Here is a 19,519-nt window from a genome sequence, read left to right as displayed (position 1 = left end):
TATTCTATTATTAGTATGGAATATTATTAGTAATAGAATACAGAGTATTCTATTACTCTGCGTGAACTGTCAATTGTCATTTTGTCAAATGTGTCATATTGTGAAATGGAGCGTATTAGATATATCAAAACTGTTTTTTTTTGTTTGCAACGTCCTACAAAAGAATGTTCTTCATCTTATCATTAGTAAATGTTATAATTATTTTTTTTTATTCTACATTTTTGTTGTTTTTCTTTGGTTTCTAAGCAGACGAGCTTACGTGTCCCATAGTTAAAAATAAACTAGTTTCTGACGGCTTCAGCGAATGTAGATAACTTGGTAATTTCATGAAATGATCCGCCAAAATGAGTTGAATCAAAGAAAGTCTGACTTTACATTGGGTAAGCAACGAGATCTCAGAGGAGAACGTGATGGGCTCGATGGAAAACGAAAGGTTCCCGAAGGACTTAAGAAATTTTTAGATTGGGATGCCGAGTTGACGAATCAGCTTACCAACTTAATGCAAGTTAAACTACCTAGTCTCTCAAAGTCTGAAACCAAATTCATGGAGGTATACATAATTTTCTACTAGCTGCTGCCTTATCTTCCTTATATTGCATACATCTCTCTCTCTAGATTTCTGGTAGTGGGTACATTTGGCTGCCAGCTTGTGCAATCCTTTACTTCATGCATCCTCTTGTGCCTAAACAACTGCCTGTAAATCTTCTCATGGGTATGTTGCCAAAGATTGACTGGTCTAACTAAATGAATAGTTTTTTTTTCCCCATTCTTTAGCTTTTCTGCTTGATATTATTGTTATTGGTCTGCTCAAGGCATTTGCCAGAAGGAGACGTCCACCAACAAAGAACCCTGACTTCTTTAAATCAATAGGACCAGACCAGTTTAGCTTCCCTTCGGGCCACGCAAGCAGGACAATACTAATATCTTTCATATTCACAGAAATAAATCCTCTTTTTGATCTTGGGTACCTGAATTTAGTAGTCTCACTTCTGGTTTGGGTTTGGTCCTTCTCTGTATGTTTCTCCCGAATCCTCAACGGTCGTCATTACCTTTTTGACGTCTTAATTGGTGTCCTTATTGGATTTGTTGAAGGCTTTTTTGTGTCTTATCTTTGGATGTCTTCCGAACGAGCTGAAAATATTTTGAATTTTCTTTCTGACGAGGCCCCTGAGATTTGATATGAGTAAAATAAACCGATGAGAAAAATTTATTGTTTAAATGAACGCAAGAGAGGTATGTAAAAGCATACGCGCCAAATAAAATCTTAAGCATCATAAATTAATCTATTTCTGAAACAGTCTTGAGGAACATGTTGGAGCCAAGCACAGTAAACTGAACTTGGATGCGACCACATACCAGGCGGTTTGCATTCCCTTCCAAGATCCATAATTCATGAGTCCATTGTTTGACAAGATCTATCCAAGTTTTTTGTTCTTCTTGTGTCAAAGCCAGGCTTAGACTTACCTAAGTGTTTAAAATATAGCTGAGTTATTATGATCCAGAATCATAAAATTATTAAGTTGGTTACATATAATAAGACAGTTGTCTGCTTCCTCCTTCCAATGTACTCCACTGTTTCAGATAGAAGGGATAAGATACTGGCATACTGGGTACCAGAAAGCAAAAGTTTGCTTCTTTTATATTCATTTAAACTATTCACAACTAGCACATCAGGTAAGAGCTCATTTTGTGTTGAGCAGAAGCTTATAAGTAACTCGCTAAGGCTCTTCATTTCCTGACAATATCTAATGAAGTTCATTATTATCATATATATGTTTCATATACAATGATTTATATTACTTGAAGGTAATGTTCACCATATTTCCAGGTTCCATATTTGGCAGGCCGTGTGTTGTGGGTGGAATACGAATGAATTCTTTTGTCATTACACACATAACTTGTTTACCCAGTGATGCATGGGTAAGTGCAGCCTGTTTAAGAAAACATAAATTATAAATGTAGTTGTAATATGAAAGTAACAGGTGTCTAGCATGAGATACTTGCTTGAAATAATAACCCATTTCTCTGAACTTGGCTTTGACCAATGATAAGCAAAGACCGCCAATGATTACTGGTGACAAAATAAGTCGCCATCATATCATTCTGAATTTCTAAAACACCACTAACAGGCAAAATGGCTCCTAACAGTGAGTTGGGTTTAATTTCGGTTCGTTTCATTTCGTGAGATTCCTTGCCGTCTGCCATCTTTTTTAAAGAAAGCGCCAAAGACAATGCTGCCATGTCTTTTTAAATAGCAAAAAACAAAAGCAGATCAACATTTGACATGGACGGCAACGTAGTGGATCCGCGAAAATCCCTTATCGATAACAACTTGGGAAATCGAAATTTTAAGAAGTAAACCGCTCATTTTGGGAATAATGTCATATTTTTCATTTTACAATATTTTGAAACCTCACTTCATCCTTTTGTTTTATCTACAATTTAGGTTTTATATTATCCTACCGTAATCTGGTAAGACAAAAAGAGATTACTCGTAATCTAGGCCACTTGCGAAGTTAGAAAATTTATATATTTATGGAGGACTACTTGTGGAATTTTAAGAAAATGGTGTTCCCTAGGCATTCAATTATAGTCTTGGTAATTTTTGTTACATGTTGAAAAACATTTCTCTTACAGAGAGGAGGTATCTGACATCTTGTCATTTGTGGCAGATAAGATATAAGGAACTGAAATAGACCAGTCAAACTGGCAATTCTCAGTAGGATCACAAACTAAAAAGCATCTATCATCGGTCTGTGGTAGAATTTTGTTCGTGTGGAACATAATGTGGCAGATGATGGTATTATAAAATATATTCTTACTTTTTATTGTATTATTGATTTTATATTTGAAGGTGAATCATGGTGGGCCCTTGACTGACATAGTATCTTGAAACACACTTCCCTTGAAATCGTAAGGAAGGTAATGTTATTGCAGATGATTGTCCTACCCTGCCAACACTTTTTTGTGTTGTCTTGTGCTTTTAGTCAGCCCATGCTAATGGCTAAATTGGTAAAATGAAACAGCACATGACCTGTTACTTCAGATCAATTGATTTCACAATTGGAGATTGATTACACAATCTTCAGCTTCCCAGGCTGACACCCACCCACAAAGCCATGGGGAATAGATGATAGAAAAAATGTATTAATTAAAAAATTTATATTTTAGTTTATAGATTGCAGAGTCAGAGAACAATGTGGGGAATCTGATATTCAAGCCCTCGAAACCCCAGCTGCTCTTCTGCTTCAACAAGGCTATAAAGCAATTGTAATTTCAGGAGGTAAACATTGAAACCCAAAACAAATCAGATATTTTTTAGTTGGCTTTTTTGCTTAATGTTATTGTTAAACTTAACTTTTGAAAACATGAAGTGTATACAAATGTTTAGGGTCAAGTTACTGAAATGGTTGAGTCAAATATGAATTTTACATTACTTTTGAACAGGTCCCAGTGGGGCATCCCAGTTTATGCAGCGGGTGCAGCACAATACGACCCAGCAGTCTTTACTTGCGATCTTCCACTGCCGGGAATTTGTTATGCATGCAATTACTCAACAGGGAATAAGGTAACCAATTCTTTTTTTTATCACATTTTTATCATGCAAATTGTTGTTTTCAGCAGTATTTAACATGTCTGAAATAACAATTATTTCATAAAATAATTAGTGCGTTTTTCTTTTGTTTTCTAATTTAATTTAATTAATTTCTTTGTGTGTGTTTTGTCCTGTTAAGGTGGAACGGGGGAGAGAAAAGATGTTCGCAAAGATGGGCAATTCAAGATCCAAGTAGAAACGGAGTGCCCATTGTTTAAAGGCTTAGAGACTCTGCAAATGGTATTATGACCCATGGTGACAGCGTAGACAAGGTTGCGTTGCGTCGCAAAATCTTCGCGTCACAATATTTCCGCTATTGCTGATATTACCGAATCCAGTTCCATGATTTGACTGAAAACGGTATGATGGTTTCCTTTTCATTGAGTCCGAAACATTGATCTTAATGGCTGGTGAATAATTACAGGACGAAAAATGTTGCATAACTTCTTATTTGATATCTGTGGATTGCAAAGAGGTTTCACATTGGAGAAACGCGAGCAGCAGTGTAACGATTACATCCGGCGCACGGTCGAACGTGATCATGCTGGTAAGCAGCGGAGTCAATTCCGCCGTTTGTGCTGCACTTCTACTGGGTGGCGACTCGTCGCGAGTGCTGGCCATCAATATCCATAACGGTTTCCTGCGTGCGGAAGAAGAGCGTCTTCTTCTGGAAGAACTGTCCAGTCACAGCCAGTATGTTGCCACGCTACTGCCTATTCGCACTGTTGGTGTTCAGGTGAAGGAGGTTACAGAAAAATGTGTCGGGTACGGGTTTGGCAAAAAAAGCATAGGAAAAACCGCCACATTTTTCTGTAATATACTGTAGAACAGATTCGCAATTTAGACGTTTTCGTAATAATGCCGCGATCGTAATCAGCTCTTATTCAAGGGAGACGATAGGTGCCACCGTATCTACGCCAAGGTATTTTTTTTTTCTTGTCTAGATCTTTTAATGGCCAGTGGTATGTCCTTGATGCTCGTCTTATCGAAACACTTGTTTACATTTTTTGTTGTTGAAAAATTGTGTCATTTATGACAAAAGGTCTTTGTGATCATGGCTAATGGTTTGAGCCGGATACCAACGACTATGGCACCTGCCCCACTTCGCCTTGCCCAGAAAGCAAATGCAACGGTCGCCACATCTACTGGAAGTCAACATCAAACTCTGACGGTGGCTGTTATAAATCGTTCACACGTGGGCGTTGAGCAGACTAGCCAACAAGGAGGTATTGTGCGTGTCTATGTATGACTCGTGGCTTAATGGGTGAGAATCGGATTGTGGCGATGGATGTTTGTGGATCAAATCCCATCAGAGGTAAAAAGTACACAACATGTTTGATGATTAATGATTAATCTATTGGCGTTATTACCAAAAGTTTAAAAAGTTTTTATTATTTTTTTTTTTTTTTTTTAAATTATTATTACAAGTGTGAACAAGTTACCTTTAAGCTCATGGTAAAAGTTTAATGTAAAAATGTATGACTCATGGCTCAACGGTAGAGCATCGGAGCGGTACGCTGAAAGTTTAGGGTTCGATTCCCAAAAGAATCAAGTTATATCTCAAAGTAATAATAAATTCCATCGGGGAAAAGAATGTTCACAGAAATTCAATTGTCTTCGGGAATAATTCTGACTTGTGGGTTACAAAATCTCTATGAGTAAAGTAAGATCGGATTAAGCAAAATGCCATTGGTTCTATTGGTTGCATATACTGGACCATTTCAACCCGGATGAACAACGTATAGTTGAACACATACCATGAATAGTACTACTCAATATATTGTTTGTTAATAAAAAACAATTAAAATAATATTACAGTTTTCCTCACCATGGATTGCATATTGGAAAGCTATATCCTAGTATATGTAATACATCAAGAACACCAATTTCAACTACAACTGAATGGGATTCGAACCTAAAGTTTATAGTATTCTAGTCCAGCGCCCTACCATTGAGCTACGATATATACTACATTGAAATCTAAGTCTTCAACACATTAAGGTAACTGTGCAAAGTTGTACATAGGGGATCAAATATCAATGGGGGGGATATAGGGGGGGTTGCCAGGAAGGTATCGCATCCGCCTAGCAACTCCAAGGTCCGCGGTTCGATTCCCAGGAGATTCCAGGAGTCCAGGGCTTCCAACATTCCTAGGTGTCCACTTCCTACGTCTGCCAGTCGGGTCGAGAAACTTCCCCATTACGAAGTAATGGGACGGATATTTTGGCAATGTTTAATATAATATCCAATGACAAATTTCAATAAATTGTTCATTGTGATTTATCAGAATGAAAGCGAGTTTGCTACTTAACAATTGGCAACCTCTGCCGAAGGATATAGCAAATTCTGCTTGATTTAGATCAAGCGTACATAAGATTGTAATACATATTCTTGATGTATTTAGCAACTATATCGACTCTTTTGGGATTTGAACCCTTCACTTTCGGCATACCATACCGATGCTCTACCACTGAGCCATAAGTCATGAAAACCTTTTGTCTATATTTTCGAGTTCTTTGAGTTCAACAAATTTGGACTAAGAATAATTCTTTTAGTGTGATTCTAGATAATTTCATATTAATATGTCCGCATTTAACGCACATAACAAACACAATTATAAGTATTCGTGTTAACTCTCAACCGGGAGTTGAACCCGAGACCTTTAGATCCGTTTTCCAACGTTCTACCACAAAGCTAAGATCCTTGAGATGTTGATTCCCAGGTCAGCATATAGTTTTACGAGCCTATGAAAATTGTCTTTATTATCTTTTAGTTCCTTCTAATATTAGTGCATTAGTAAATGTAACTCATGGCTCAACGGTTGAGCATCGGCAATGCACGCCGAAAGTTTAGGGATCGATACCCGAATGAGTTGAATTACAATCTGCGGAAGCATTTCAATCTATCTGATAAACAGACAAATTCAAATATTGTAATCAATTTCAATCTACGGGCAAATAATACTCTTAAATATATGAGATTCTACTGTCTATAACAGCAAACAACCTGCTCCAGGATTGGGCTTTCATCGGCGCTAATACAAAGGCATTCCAGACTTCACAGTAAAATAACTGAACACCAGTGGCATCTCAGCAGTGTTAAGAGTTCAATCCTTAAAAGAAATAAATGGAAAGGTCAAAATTGTATAGAATGTGAATACCAAGAAAATATGAAAGACAAATTTTTCAACATTAATGTAAAACAAAATTTGTATTGACAATTCTTCGCATAATGAAATATTTTGCAACTCTTAAAAGGCAAAATAACCCTTTCAAAAGTTGCTGTCAACCAAGGCAGGGGGAGACACTGCCTCAGTTGACTCACCGGGGAGATTACCCAGTGCGTGGCTAAGAGAAGCCGGAAGAAGAGCTGAAGATTGGAACATTTTTACAGGAGCGATTAACCTTTAATTCGGATTTGTGGGTAGCGACATGGCCCTCCATAAGCATTTCATCGAACCATGAGGACCCCCACGTCCCCTTTCCGGCCAGAGCCCTCCAAACCTCGATATATGTTGTTTTTATATATACCGTACAGTAGGGGCATGACCCCCTACGGGCTTATTATGAGTCAAGGGGAAACGGGGCCACAGAAAAGAAGGGAGCCCAGATATGCACTTCAAATTTCTTAAAAATTGATACCGTAACACACAAGAATGCGATTTAAGTATGGAAATTCGATTTCCTGCATCCAATTTTTGTAATTTCTTGGTTTTTCTGCATCTTGTCCCAACCAAAACTTTTTCAGATCTGCTATCTATGGTTATTAATCTATAGTAAGAAAATGAAACAGAGGTAAGCATACAAATTCTTGTTAACATAGCTTACATGATAGAAATTTTACCATTTGCCATGTTCTTGTAAAAAATTCTGGCAGGTGATTCTGAAACGGCATACTGATTGAAAATCACAGCGAAAACCTAGAAAGATAACTTGGTAAGAATCTATTGCAAGGTTTTACATTTAAATCAACCCGTTGTTGATGATGCTAAAGATTTTACCCAGACAACTAGTCAGATCGGATAGCGAGGCAGCGGAAGATCAACACTCACGCCATGACTTTCCATTGTATACTGAATTTCCATCAGAATCGTCTCCTTGCATTATTAGAAATTTCTTTTTTAACTAATTAGCAAGAGAAGAAAAGTTTAATTTTACTTGGCACTTCATTTCCCAAAGTGCTAAAGCCACTCAGCAATTATACAAATCCGTAGACGTTCCTTGAAAGCCGTAGGTCGCAATCATTTCACCATATTATCAACCGCTACATGCCTGGAATATGTGAGCGATTTCTTTTTATCATCTATTTTAATGACAACTCGGCTAACAGTTGGCATACGATGAAGAAGGATGCAAGTTGAAAGGTTTTTTTTTGTTACAATAAGATACCTTTATGATGACCGTAAACAATGGTTTCTTGAGATTTTTCATTACATGATACATAGATGGTTTTAACAATGAAATGAACAGCCAGAAATGGTCCGATGTCGAAAACTTCACGGACACCTTCCTTGCTGTTGGCCAAGCATTCGAGGTCTAAGTCCCATTGTGCAAATCCACTCCAGGCTCAGCATATCACATGTCAAGGAGAAACGGGCAAAAAGATTACTAATTATGCAAGTAATAGGCTACTAAAACTATATATATATACTACTAAAACCCAGATGTCTGTGCTGACTTCCTTTTGATCGATATTTTGCCATCATCATCATTCATGGACGGCTTCTTTGACGTTGATGTCTAGGCGATCTCCTATGGCAAAGAAGCCGTCCACGAATGATGATGGAAAATACTTTGATAGAAAAGCCGTCCAAATAATTCACACCATATGATAGAAAAGCCAAATGCAATAAGATAAAAGCCGTCCACAGGAATGCCTTCCATCGTCTGCTCCTTTGACTACTACCTTTGTTCCACTAGGTGGACGGCTTTTCTATAACATGCCACCCCCAAGATTGTCCAATATACAAGTTCAATTATTAATCCTATTAGCGTGTGAGCAATTCGCGTGTCTGGTAGAACTTCTTTCCTGTTGAACAGAAAAATATGGATGTAAGTGGAAAAAGCTTAAAAACAAAAATTTTTAAAAATAATACAGCATGGGAAACTCAACTTGTGTGTCATAGTAAGCCCTGTTATCCATAAAGCTCGATACATCTCCTCTCCTCCTCCAATACTCCTTAGTCATGAAAGCATGACACAATAAAAGGCATTGCAGTCATGTTCTTGGAACAAGATAAACAGGTAAGAGGTAACACACTCGAACTTTTAGAATTCTATGTATTGCCTGCCAATATAAGCATAGGAATTACCAAAGAAGTCACATTACTTACACAATTATGGTTACGTCAAATACCTTAGACATCTTTTTCCTATTTTTCCAATGATATTTAGTTGACATCAGACATCACGACAACCAATTTTTCTTGATCCATGAAGAACATTTTTGCCCTAAGAGTCATCTCGAGCAATTCCATAGCCACAAATTATCCCAAAGAATTAGTTTTTTTATACTGCATAATTCTATGTTCAATAAAAGTTAAGGTAATATCAACATTTGTTAAAAAGCTGCACATGAAAGCCAAATATACTGTGCAGATCAGCACGAGAGAGAAGAGCAAGAGCAAAAGTTTCAACAACTTCCAATTAAAATGTTATCCTATTGTTTGATGTGTGTGTTTATGTAGCACACTGCGATGTTACTGATAGGGGCCATACGTAAAGAAAAGAAAATATTTACTGACAGCAAATAGAAACTCAAGGAAAAATAATGTGCAAATATCCTTTACCGTTGAAATGATTTTTAGCATTTTGTTTTGATGAGTTTTCCCCAGCAGTCTTGTTTGCTTTTTGCGGAACTTTTCTTATGCAATAGATTCGTCACAGTCGATTAAAAAATCACGAATTCTTTATAATTATTAACGACAGTACAGAGCACATACCTGTCTGCAATTTGGTAAAATCTATTTCCCCCCGGCAGCCGGTGGGCGCGTGTGTCAAAATTGTCTATTTCCCCAAAAAGGGCGCTGTAGCTATAGACAGTTTTGTCACTAGCGCCCCCCGGCAGCCGGGGGGAAATAGCACATTTTGACATTAGCGCCCCCCGGATGCCGGGGGGAATTTTACTGATGGGTCACGCCTATTCTCCCGTGGATACCAGGTGGCGCTGGTGTGGTGATTGTGTTGTACGAGGTAATTAGAAAGGTAATTTTTGTTGCTCCGCTCTGGAGCTAGAAAGAATGGAAATAAGCTGTTATCTTACAGCAAATAATATCGAACACAACTTAACTAACCTACTGGGACTCAACCTCGAAATCCACAGCAACCAACAACATAAGATCCAAAGGTTACTAGTTCGATACCTAAAAGAAACAAGATTAGTTGACAAAATCGGCTAATTTAACGAGGAAACCATTTATTTAATCGAAATTAGCGGTCAGTTTTGATTCTTTTTTCTCCAACCCTATCGGGAACTTCCCGAACGGTGTGAGCGTGAGGGCCCCTACTTTTACAAAAAACCTTTCGGCAACAAAAGTGACAAATCTGCACTAAGAAGTTCGACTTACCAACACTAGAGTACAACCACCACTACATCTAGTGGTAAAATATTTTACTACAATTGCTTGAGTTAAGACATCTTTGGCCTCAAAATGATAACTCTAACAAATACAGTGACCTTAAGCTACATTCGAAACTATGCTTAAAAGAAAAGTGTTTGGTTTAAAAAAGGATATTACAACATTAGGCAATTCAACAAGACTTCCTAATATTAATACAGATTTTTATATATATTATCAACCATATTCATATCCCATATTGTCTAGTGGTTAGGATACCCGGCTCTCACCCGGGAGGCCCGGGTTCAATTCCCGGTATGGGAAAATTTTAATCTGAGTTTCAAAGATTTTTAAATTGTTGATAGCTAAATCTTAAACTAATTTGTATGTTCCTATTTGCTGTCCCCACTAAGAAAATACATAAATAAATAAAAATCGTTAAGGCTGTTGTCGCATTTAATATATTGATTGCTTTCAACAACTGCAGACAGTATAAATATTACTACGCATAAACATTGAAAGGAACGGCTTAACATTTTTCACTATTCAGCGAGAAAGTTCCAGACATCGATGAAAGCTTAAGAAACGGAAACCAAACGACAGACCAGTCTCTTTGGACATCGTAGCCTCTTGGCGTTGAATGGTTGCACCAAGTGCGAAATAAAATATTACCATAGGCCCAAGATAGAGCTCCGGCCTAAAACCATCATAGGTACGAATCGTGTTTTTTTTTAACATGTGCGCGGCGAACGGTATCATACTTTCTTAAGACTTCGAAAAATCACACGATCATTATGCATGGGAAACATTTACAATTAGCCAACTACTGGAATAAACGATGAAGAAGCTACGACTGTTAAATTTTGAAAATTCTACGGTGCTACTGGGTATAATATGACGTTCCATCTCTCGTTTTATTATGCTGATTTGATCAAACCTGTTTGCATCTGCCTGTCATCGAAATGACCGATATTTCATATTCAGTATGGAAAGGTGACTTTTCCTGAATCTCCGCAATTTTCAGATCTTCTTGGGATTACTCTCGCTTTCAGTAATATTAACCGCTGTATTTTCTCCATCTTCCGGAATCGATCCTGCTCGTTCAGAGAACGCAACGTTCTTCTTCTTTAGGCTGCCTCCGCCTCCGGATCCAAGGCAGCTATTCGACAAAGACAATTGGCGGGGATTATCCATTGAATGTGAACGATCACGTTGATGTTCTTCCTCGTCATTCAGGCTGCCCTCTGTGTAATAAAAATAATATTTTAACACGAAACAAACAATTCATTTACCGTTGATTATGTATTACCTTCCGGCACTTCTTCCATGTCCGACGGAGTGGCCAGACATTCAGAACTCTCATCGATTTGTGGATTGGAACCTTCTTTATCCGTGACCAAACGCTGGACAAGATCGATCCTGGAGTCGAGGGACAACTGTTTACCACTCATCAACATCCCACGAATGCGTCGTTGAGTCGCTACCAAAAGAGAAATTTAAAAGCATCAAGTGAAAATGAGGGAACATCTGCATTTTAGCTATAAGATAATTACCGGGACAGTCATCCTCTCCGTAACGGAACTGCGAAATCTTTTTGGCTAGGTCAAAAAGGACGTCATCATTGTCAAAGATGGCTGCAAAGCTACCATTGATGATTTTAGGTGACATGGGTCGATTAGCCAGCAACAAACTCGTCCCAAAGTTCTTGTTCTTCCGCGTTTCTGTTAAAAATGTTTAAAGCCAAACTAAGTAAAGCAGCAGTTGATAAAACAGTAACATACTCATACAGGTTCGCTCTACAAAAAAAATAAACATTCCACTACAATCTAGCATGGACACTCAATCAAACGTCTACTTAATCATATCCATGCTTGACGTTGTAAATTTTCTCCGTGTATTTGATTTGACCTAATAAATCTCTCTCGTGATAAATATCGCGTGCAACAGATGTACTCCGTTTCATAAAAAAACAAAAACAAAAATCAATTAACTCTATCGTAATAGAGTGCTATCCCGCAAATAACGGACCAGAAGAAATTAATACGAGATCACAAGGACAAAATTGGTACATGAAGGAATAGATCATTTGCATGCGGGAAAATGTTTAATATTCCTTAAACGACCACCACTTCTAAAGGCCATATTTTACCAGCCAGTGGCATCTTGTTGGTTTTGGAACGAGGTACGCCACCCATTGCCTCGTCGTCGCCCGTCTCTTGTCCAGACGAATGACCGTTTTCTTCCAATTGATCGTCACCAGCCATGTTAATGGCGTGGTTCGAGTGGCAGGCATCAATCACGATTGCTGCAATAGATTTTATAATTTCCCAATCACGTTCGATGTCCGTCAATTTCGTGTGCGCCGAAGTGACAGTGAAACGGATGACGTAATTTCCCTTTAATTGGAAACGGAAGATAAATGGAAAACCAAAAACGGAGTTGTTATTTTTTGAGCAATTCTACACACTTTTAACGCTGCTGGAACGCAGTGTAGTTTGCCGGAAGTGTTGATCTTTTTCAGGAGCGCTTCAGTCAAATCGTTGGGTCCTTTAAGACGAAAAACAACCATGCCCAAATGACGGGCAGCCGGAATTTCGAAACGGTTATCCGATTTCACCATAGTTTCGAATTCTTTAGCCAGACGAACGCCCTTTAAATGCGTAATGAAGAAATAAGTCAATACGAAATTATTCGCTTGTAATAGCAACAAATGTGTCTTACGTGGCGGACGTGTTTTTGCAGGCCGTTGAGGCCGTAACTGCGGATGACGAACCAAAGCTTTAAAGCGCGGAACCTCTTGCTCAAAGGAATTTGCCAATGCTAAATTCCAATAATCAAATGTAAAGTGGGGAATGGCGGCGAATAGTATGAAATTAATTGCAACGTGAACTCACCATGTAATCGATGGCCATTCCTGGAAGTCAAAGGGAATATTTAAAAAGTAGATCGCCATTAGCTGTTTGTTAGGAGGTGGTATCAAAATTATGTTGCGGTTACGCATCTATTCAAACCTGAATTCTCGTGTTTGAGATAAAGTGGTTCCACGTTGAATGTGCGATGAAGAGCGCCGGAATTTTTCACCCTGCAAACCAAAAAACCAAACGAAATGAACAGACGAAATGCAAAAACGAAAATTCTTCAAGTTGATTGATCCTGAAAATTAAAAACTTACCACATGGCGGTGCAGTCGAAGTGAACCATCATCCATTTGGAAGGGTTGAATGCAATAGAGTCGGCAAATTCGATGCCGTCTAACCAGTGCCGGAATTCTGGGCATAGGAAAGCTGTTCCGGCATAAGCAGCATCAACATGTAGCCAAATATCCTCGGAGCGACCTTGCAACACAAATTATTCCATAGTTTAACTACAAAAAGAAACAAATTTGAACAAATCAAAACTTACAGACGACGCCAATCTCGCGCAGATGATCAAAAGCACAAGCACCGGTTGTGCCAAGCGTAGCGCAAACCTGGAACAAAAACAAACTATATAAAGAATGAAATCTAAATGACTTCCCTAGGCAAAAGCTTACGAAGAATGGAATGAGTCCTTTGTCGCGATCTTGGGCGATGGCAGTGGCCAGCGTGTCGCCTCGCATGCTGAGCTCGTCATCGCTCTCAATGTAATGCAATTTAACCAGGCCGATCAATCCGGCTTTCTCCACCGAGCTGTGAGCCTTGAATGTCATTGAATACAAACACGTGGCAAACCTTTTATATTATCTGTGTTTTTCTTTTTAGCTCGTGTTTTTTGTTTCGTTATTATTTTTTACCTGGTCAGAGCAATAACCTACTAGACGGCTGTTGATTTCAGCGTCTTCCAGATCAGGATATTGGATCTTGTAGCGTCTTATGGCTTCCGTCCGTCCGGCCAACAGGGCTACGAACGTCGATTCGCTTGCTGTCGTCTATAGCCCAGTTTAAAAGAAAGTAAATCAATTCGTCTTCTTGGCTGTGGGCTGAAAATAAAAGTAAACAACAACAATAACGAAAATACTTGGATGACTCCTCCACCCAGGCTGTCGCTGCGAGCGTGCAAGAACTCGGAGGGTAAGCCGATCATCTTGCCCAGCCAATCCATCACCAACGATTCCAATTCGGTGCAAGCTGGACTCGAAGCCTGATGAGAGACAGAAGTCAATTGATGAAGGGAACGTGGTCCATTATGGCAAACATTGTTTGTAGCTGGATAAAAGAGTGTCGATTACCCATGTGAAGCCCAAACAACCGATGGCGTCGGCTAGCATATCGCCCAACAACGATGGGAAAGAGTTGAGAGCCGGGAAGTAAGCGTGCATGTAGGGACTCTGCCAGTGTGTCACCTGTGATGATTACAAGTAAAATTATTAATGGGATCTAAAAAAATTTACATGTTATCAGAAATTATTTTGCGGATTAAGAGGTGATGAGAAGTATCAAATTGTCAGTTACAAAGACTTCAGTATGTAAAATTTGGTCTTATAAAAGCAATTTTCTATTTGGAAATTTGGATCAATATACGCGAAGGATTGTGAAAAAAAGTAAAAAACGTCTGTAATTTGTCTGTAGGTTTTTAGAAAGAGGATGGAAACTCGGTGATAGGGCGATACAAATGACCTATCATCCGACTCCCTCCCCTCATTCCATTTCTTACGACGGGCGTCTAATAACAAAAAGGGGATGGATGGTATCACTACATATGGCAGACATTGTAGGAAGAAAAAAAAAAGAGGCCTTTTTATCGGCGTCACGACACTCGCCAGGCTTAAAAGGATCAATCTTCGTCAAGACCCAAATCCCACCCTCAACACATCGTCGTCGTTGTTGAACACAGAATTGAAAAGTAGCTTATTATTATTACCAAAAAGTAAGGGAAAAATCGAATCCTTACATTCTGTTAATGCAATCGCTAACAGGATTATATCATCACACGGTAACGAACGATATTTCCTTACAGAGTTGTATGTAGGCAGTAAGGGTCTGTCCATACATTGTGATTGAACTTACATATTTTCCGTCAGCGTACAAGTTAAGGTAGACTTGTATGCCCTATAAAAAAAAAAAAGTGGAAGAAAATAATAAAAATGACTTACTCCAGGCATGACAACGCGTTCGACGTCAGCGAAGATAGTGTCCCAATCTTCGCCCAGCTCGGGCGCCTGCTCCGGCAGCAGGTGGCGAATATAGCCCGGCTTGACATCAGGGAAAACGCGCCGTTGGCGGATGTTCTGCAGGTAGTCGGCGATGTAGTCCACCATTTCTTTGCCTTTGATTTTCAAAGAGAAGGGGGGAGGGGACAAATGATATACAAGTTTTAATATCAAATAAATATCGATACATAGCACTTGGGCGGTTGTTATTTATAGGGCGCCAAACAAACGATTAAAGATGAACAAATATCAATAAAATGCAGCTGTTACGCTATTCTGCCTCCCGGACTAATAATTCTTTACCTAAATTCTTTCGGTTTTCACATTGCTGAAGTACGTGTCAATTGAACTGAATATATATGAGATGGACACCAATTCTATACTGCGCAAGGATTCCCCAAAGGCTAATAGAAAACGGATAGAAACAAAAGTGTTCTTGATCTAATATCCCATTTTCTTTTTACCATATTGGATTTTGTCGGCTGATTTGTGCGGCCATAGGGTCACCATAATGTACACATAGCAAACGATATATGAAAAGCCATCGATTCTGCACGAGTCACCCTGTTCCGGACGATCTAACTCTCCCCCGTATTTAATCATACGGTGGAAAAAGTGCGGCGGGTGTTGGACTTTCCTTATTCCAAACCTCCTAGATATGGGTTTCTTTAATGTCACTGAGCACGTCTGAGCATTAGCGTCACCTCAGACTGATGGCATTGGGCTTCGGCGCTGTTTGCATGGAGCGTTCCCGCCGGCTGACTTACAACCGACGCAGTAGTTTAAATAATAATGGCAAGCTGTTAAATGTTGAAAAATTGTACCTCTTTGGCGATATTCGTCGAAATCCATGTCAGCGTCAGTTATTGGTAATAAATAATCTAAAAGAAAATACACACATTAGAGATAAGATATAAGCGCTTCAAAAAATCTTTGACATGTTGACAGAGTTTAATGATCAATTTGAGGCAATAGACGAAGAGGGACGCGCAGACAAAGTACGTTTGAAATTTTGGGGATTTGCAGTTTTGACGTGGCAAGCGTAATGTTATCGAAATGAAAGGGGGAGAAGTAGTTAGAATGTAAGTCCTGTATTTATTCCTCTCGCCCTAAACCCTCTAGAGAGCAAAACGGTTGTCGATGGTCCATTTGAACAGAGAGATAATAACGATGATATCATCTGTTACCGCATAGACCCCTTCAACGTAAACAGGGCCGGCTACTGAACATACTTGAAAACGAGCCGTTCAATTACAATGACTAGCAACATCGTTTCGACTTTCTTCACATATAAACTATGCAAAAAAAAAAATTATTGTTTCAGAATATCACGTTAAAATCAAGTAACCCAGTGTCTAACTTGAACGTGCCCCAAAAACAAATTTAATTCAAGCAAAATGGAAACCTTAAATGAAAAATAAGATCATTATTTTGTTTTACCTTTAATTGAAAAATGCTTTTGTTTTAGAAATGATAGTTCCTCTTTTGCGTTATATAAGAACTGACTAAACTTTGTTTGGATTTAGACGATTCTGCCTCACTGACTGACGGAGAGTTTTTGTTATTGCTACAAACCTAGTCCCCGGCTGGTGCTCGACTGACTCTAAGTAAACGGAGGGATTCGGTCATGTCCTTTCATACTCTTCCTCGGTCTTTTTTTTTTCCATCCTTCGTATTTTGACTATGGCCAGGGAAAGTTTACCCTTCCCCCCTTTTCCCCACCAACCAACAGCAGCAGTGCCGGCCTTACGTAACCCACCCCCTTTTGCCACGTTACTCGGTCGCTGGAGCGACTTTCTCAAGATTCACATGAAACTTTCAGCTTCAGTTTAGATCCACTGAATAATGCACTATATGCACATTGTCGTGCATACAACAGCTTTCCGTTCAAACGCATCAAATATACTTCCAATATGTGGCCATTTAGTTTGCCAGTAAGTTTCGTCTGAAAACAACGATGTTTTGACCGACTATAGATGATTTAGACAATGTAAAAACCTGACCTCATCGAAGATAGCGGTTAATCAAGGCTTTTGGAAAAAGAGTAGAGCCGCATTTTTTTCACATTTTACGGATAACAACGTGTCGCTCTGGTCGAAATTCGATAAAGAAGGTAAATTTTAAGAAAATAACGATTTCAGTAATACAGTACCTCGTAATTCATGTTTCCATTCGATATATGTCAAACCGACGAGCGCCTATATCTGCATGCAAATCGAAATTGCTCCACCCACCTACCGAGTGTTGATGCTAGAGACATGATAGGCAAATCAACTACCACCCACATGACTATTTGTCCTCCAGTCATTCGCACACTGGCACACGAACCTTTATCATTGATACAAGCTGTTACTAGAAAGAAGAAAATTATGATACAATTTAATATCAAAGCTACTGTTATCGTTTTTGTTCGTCAGTACGAAACTGGAAGAAAAATGATCATTTGTTCGGCCGGATACGGCTGTTCCTTACCGATATCCCGAGGAGGACAAATAACGATAGGTCCGGTCATTTCTAAAAGATTCAGCAACAATCACCAGAAGCGAAAAAAAAAACAAAATTAAACAGAAAAAATAAAACCTGTGATGAGAGAAGAATAATTGAAAACCAGAAAAAAAAATCACGGGTCATTGATTCGCTTACTTACATTCAGAACAAATCCGCATGATGTTCTTACAGTCCGACAAACGCCAGCTGCTGGTGTCGACTGATTACACTTCGTCGACGCTGTTACATTGTTCAACGTGTTTCTTGTTGATTCTTCTCCTTCTCTGAAACCGCCTGTGATTTTCTTCCGCTCTCCGCAAACGATTTCTTTGTCCGGTCCGGTTGGTTGTCTAGACGTGCAAGGAGTATACGTGCGATTACAAATATGTTCATGTGTGTAGGAACGGTCATTGAAGAAGCTACAGTTACTTACTTGTATACAATTTTTTTTTTCGTACTGTTGCGATGATATCTTGGACGTGATTCATTCCGGCTGTCGTGTCATTCCGCGCGGATGATTTTCAGCCGGGGTCTAAAACGTACACTTTCCTTCTCTTTTCTTACTCCCACTCGGCGGCGGCATCTTGGGAAGCTGACGACGAGTGGATTAGTGCTGATAAGTGGATTTATCGTCGAATTTTCTTTCTTTTTGTTTGCGTCTTTTTGTTGTTGTTGTTCATGCACTTTGCAACCGACGCTATTTGTTACCGGAACACTAAACTCCAATGTTCTTCACGTACGCCCACATACTAGGCTCAAAAGATTCAACCAGTAATTTGTTGCGTGTTTTCCATTTTTGATTTCTCAAGAAACACTTGCGGAAATGCACACATTTTTGTCGGTTTAACCAATGCCATTGTCGACTGACAATAACGCTTCAAAATTGTGCCATACTGCCAATACTAAATATTAAGGATATCGTCAAATGAAAAGCCATCATTAAAAGACAAAACTGTACATGTAGTCACTGCGCAAAATAATAACTCACTTAATGACTGGTTGCTCTGGATCTGAATAACAGACGTGACAGATAGCGTATAAGACGACAGAAAACAGTTGAAAACGGCTAGTCCCCAACCCTTCTTTCTGGGGCAATTACTAAAAGATGTCGAAACAAAAATGAAATTTCATCTGCACGACTATTATCCCGATGACGCATACGTTTAATTACATCCTTGGACAGGAATCCTCCTCCCCGCTCAAAAATTTGGTTCCCTTGTACCATTTGGTTTGTGGTATAGACTGTCATTCTATTCTTCCTCGTCATTAAAAACAATAAGCTTCTCCCATCACCAACCAGAAACATCCCCATATTCTTAAAGTTAACGAATGAGCTATCTTTTGATTTTACAGCAAGAAAATAGGAAAACCCTGACGCACAAAGAAAAACATCCGGATCGAAGTATGGTTTCATTTCTCCATTGTAAAGGATGACACTATCCTTGTCGCTTTATGGCTTGAGAAATGGAGACAGGCGGGTCGGTGCTGGCTATTGATAGGAGGGAAACCTTAGAACTAAAGTAGCGATTACGCAAAATCGGACACCCCATGAAGGACAGCGAAAGGTAAACGAAAGGCAAAAGAAAAAAAAAAGGAAAATAAATTGATGGCGATTCACTTACGAGGAGTATAGAAAAACCAACGACTACTACAGCCCTTTCAACGCAGAAAATGATTCCGTTCGATAATTTTCAATCTAACGCACGAGCGTGATGTGGTCTAATCCCATTAGCGACTTAAAAGTTTCACCTGA

General features: G+C 39.0%; 3 protein-coding genes, 2 long non-coding RNA genes and 1 other non-coding gene across 8 annotated transcripts; 3 read left to right on the top strand and 3 right to left on the bottom strand.

Annotated features, from left to right (window-relative positions):
- Positions 1–231: 231 nt before the first annotated feature.
- On the top strand, positions 232–1,206 carry LOC116921694 (phospholipid phosphatase 6). 2 transcript variants are annotated; one of them, XM_045172319.1, is made up of 3 exons: positions 232–550; positions 616–712; positions 813–963. In XM_045172319.1, exons 1-3 carry the CDS (start codon positions 332–334, stop codon positions 851–853), a joined length of 357 nt encoding a protein of 118 aa, XP_045028254.1. In that variant the 5' UTR covers positions 232–331; the 3' UTR covers positions 854–963. The 2 variants fall into 2 exon arrangements, with proteins under 2 accessions (XP_045028254.1, XP_032783916.2); XM_032928025.2 differs by having other exon boundaries at positions 235–550; positions 775–1,206.
- LOC116921696 lies at positions 1,190–2,290 on the bottom strand. The gene is made up of 4 exons (XM_032928027.2): positions 2,005–2,290; positions 1,801–1,931; positions 1,529–1,745; positions 1,190–1,464 (listed from the first exon to the last, which is right to left on the bottom strand). Exons 1-4 carry the CDS (start codon positions 2,239–2,241, stop codon positions 1,279–1,281), a joined length of 771 nt encoding a protein of 256 aa, XP_032783918.2. The 5' UTR covers positions 2,242–2,290; the 3' UTR covers positions 1,190–1,278.
- Positions 2,291–2,361: 71 nt separating this feature from the next.
- LOC116921703 lies at positions 2,362–4,804 on the top strand. The gene is made up of 7 exons (XR_004393518.2): positions 2,362–2,598; positions 2,673–2,800; positions 2,855–2,922; positions 3,172–3,283; positions 3,448–3,568; positions 3,735–3,955; positions 4,020–4,804. It is a non-coding gene; the product is annotated as an uncharacterized LOC116921703 (long non-coding RNA).
- A 2,317-nt stretch (positions 4,805–7,121) lies between these two features.
- On the bottom strand, positions 7,122–10,102 carry LOC116921672. Of its 2 annotated transcripts, XR_006645425.1 has the most exons (8): positions 9,888–10,102; positions 9,537–9,824; positions 9,384–9,452; positions 9,186–9,296; positions 8,951–9,117; positions 7,596–8,881; positions 7,439–7,514; positions 7,122–7,365 (listed from the first exon to the last, which is right to left on the bottom strand). It is a non-coding gene; the product is annotated as an uncharacterized LOC116921672 (long non-coding RNA). The 2 variants fall into 2 exon arrangements; XR_006645424.1 differs by having other exon boundaries at positions 8,951–9,296.
- A 301-nt stretch (positions 10,103–10,403) lies between these two features.
- Positions 10,404–10,475, top strand: Trnae-cuc. The gene has a single exon. It is a non-coding gene; the product is annotated as a tRNA-Glu (tRNA).
- A 121-nt stretch (positions 10,476–10,596) lies between these two features.
- Positions 10,597–16,892, bottom strand: LOC116921661 (aromatic-L-amino-acid decarboxylase). Its single transcript, XM_045172297.1, has 17 exons — positions 16,720–16,892; positions 16,104–16,160; positions 15,223–15,395; positions 14,359–14,472; positions 14,148–14,270; positions 13,924–14,058; positions 13,684–13,827; positions 13,554–13,620; positions 13,324–13,486; positions 13,163–13,233; positions 13,046–13,065; positions 12,873–12,971; positions 12,619–12,801; positions 12,301–12,547; positions 11,705–11,872; positions 11,461–11,631; positions 10,597–11,395 (listed from the first exon to the last, which is right to left on the bottom strand). Exons 2-17 carry the CDS (start codon positions 16,129–16,131, stop codon positions 11,172–11,174), a joined length of 2,130 nt encoding a protein of 709 aa, XP_045028232.1. The 5' UTR covers positions 16,132–16,160; positions 16,720–16,892; the 3' UTR covers positions 10,597–11,171.
- Between the last annotated feature and the right edge of the window lie 2,627 nt (positions 16,893–19,519).

The sequence above is a fragment of the Daphnia magna genome, linkage group LG4, assembly GCF_020631705.1.
Source record: "Daphnia magna isolate NIES linkage group LG4, ASM2063170v1.1, whole genome shotgun sequence".
Lineage (NCBI taxonomy): Eukaryota > Metazoa > Arthropoda > Branchiopoda > Diplostraca > Daphniidae > Daphnia > Daphnia magna.
Note: the sequence above shows the minus strand (reverse complement) of the source record. Positions and strands in the feature narration are given on the sequence as shown.

What these genes read in the sequence shown, in the direction of transcription:
- LOC116921694 (XM_032928025.2), top strand. Translation starts at nt 332, where the DNA reads ATGATCCGCCAAAATGAGTTGAATCAAAGAAAGTCTGACTTTACATTG. An exon ending in CTGAAACCAAATTCATGGAG is followed by an intron (nt 551 to 615) that starts GTATACATAATT and finishes CTCTCTCTCTAG; the next exon opens with ATTTCTGGTAGTGGGTACAT. An exon ending in GCCTGTAAATCTTCTCATGG is followed by an intron (nt 713 to 774) that starts GTATGTTGCCAA and finishes CCCATTCTTTAG; the next exon opens with CTTTTCTGCTTGATATTATT.
- LOC116921661 (XM_045172297.1), bottom strand. Translation starts at nt 16,131, where the DNA reads ATGGATTTCGACGAATATCGCCAAAGAG. An exon ending in CGACGAATATCGCCAAAGAG is followed by an intron (nt 15,396 to 16,103) that starts GTACAATTTTTC and finishes TGAAAATCAAAG; the next exon opens with GCAAAGAAATGGTGGACTAC. An exon ending in GCGTTCCAGCAGCGTTAAAA is followed by an intron (nt 12,548 to 12,618) that starts GTGTGTAGAATT and finishes TTCCAATTAAAG; the next exon opens with GGAAATTACGTCATCCGTTT.
- LOC116921696 (XM_032928027.2), bottom strand. Translation starts at nt 2,241, where the DNA reads ATGGCAGCATTGTCTTTGGCGCTTTCTTTAAAAAAGATGGCAGACGGC. An exon ending in ATGGTGAACATTACCTTCAA is followed by an intron (nt 1,746 to 1,800) that starts GTAATATAAATC and finishes GAACTTCATTAG; the next exon opens with ATATTGTCAGGAAATGAAGA. An exon ending in AGACAACTGTCTTATTATAT is followed by an intron (nt 1,465 to 1,528) that starts GTAACCAACTTA and finishes TTAAACACTTAG; the next exon opens with GTAAGTCTAAGCCTGGCTTT.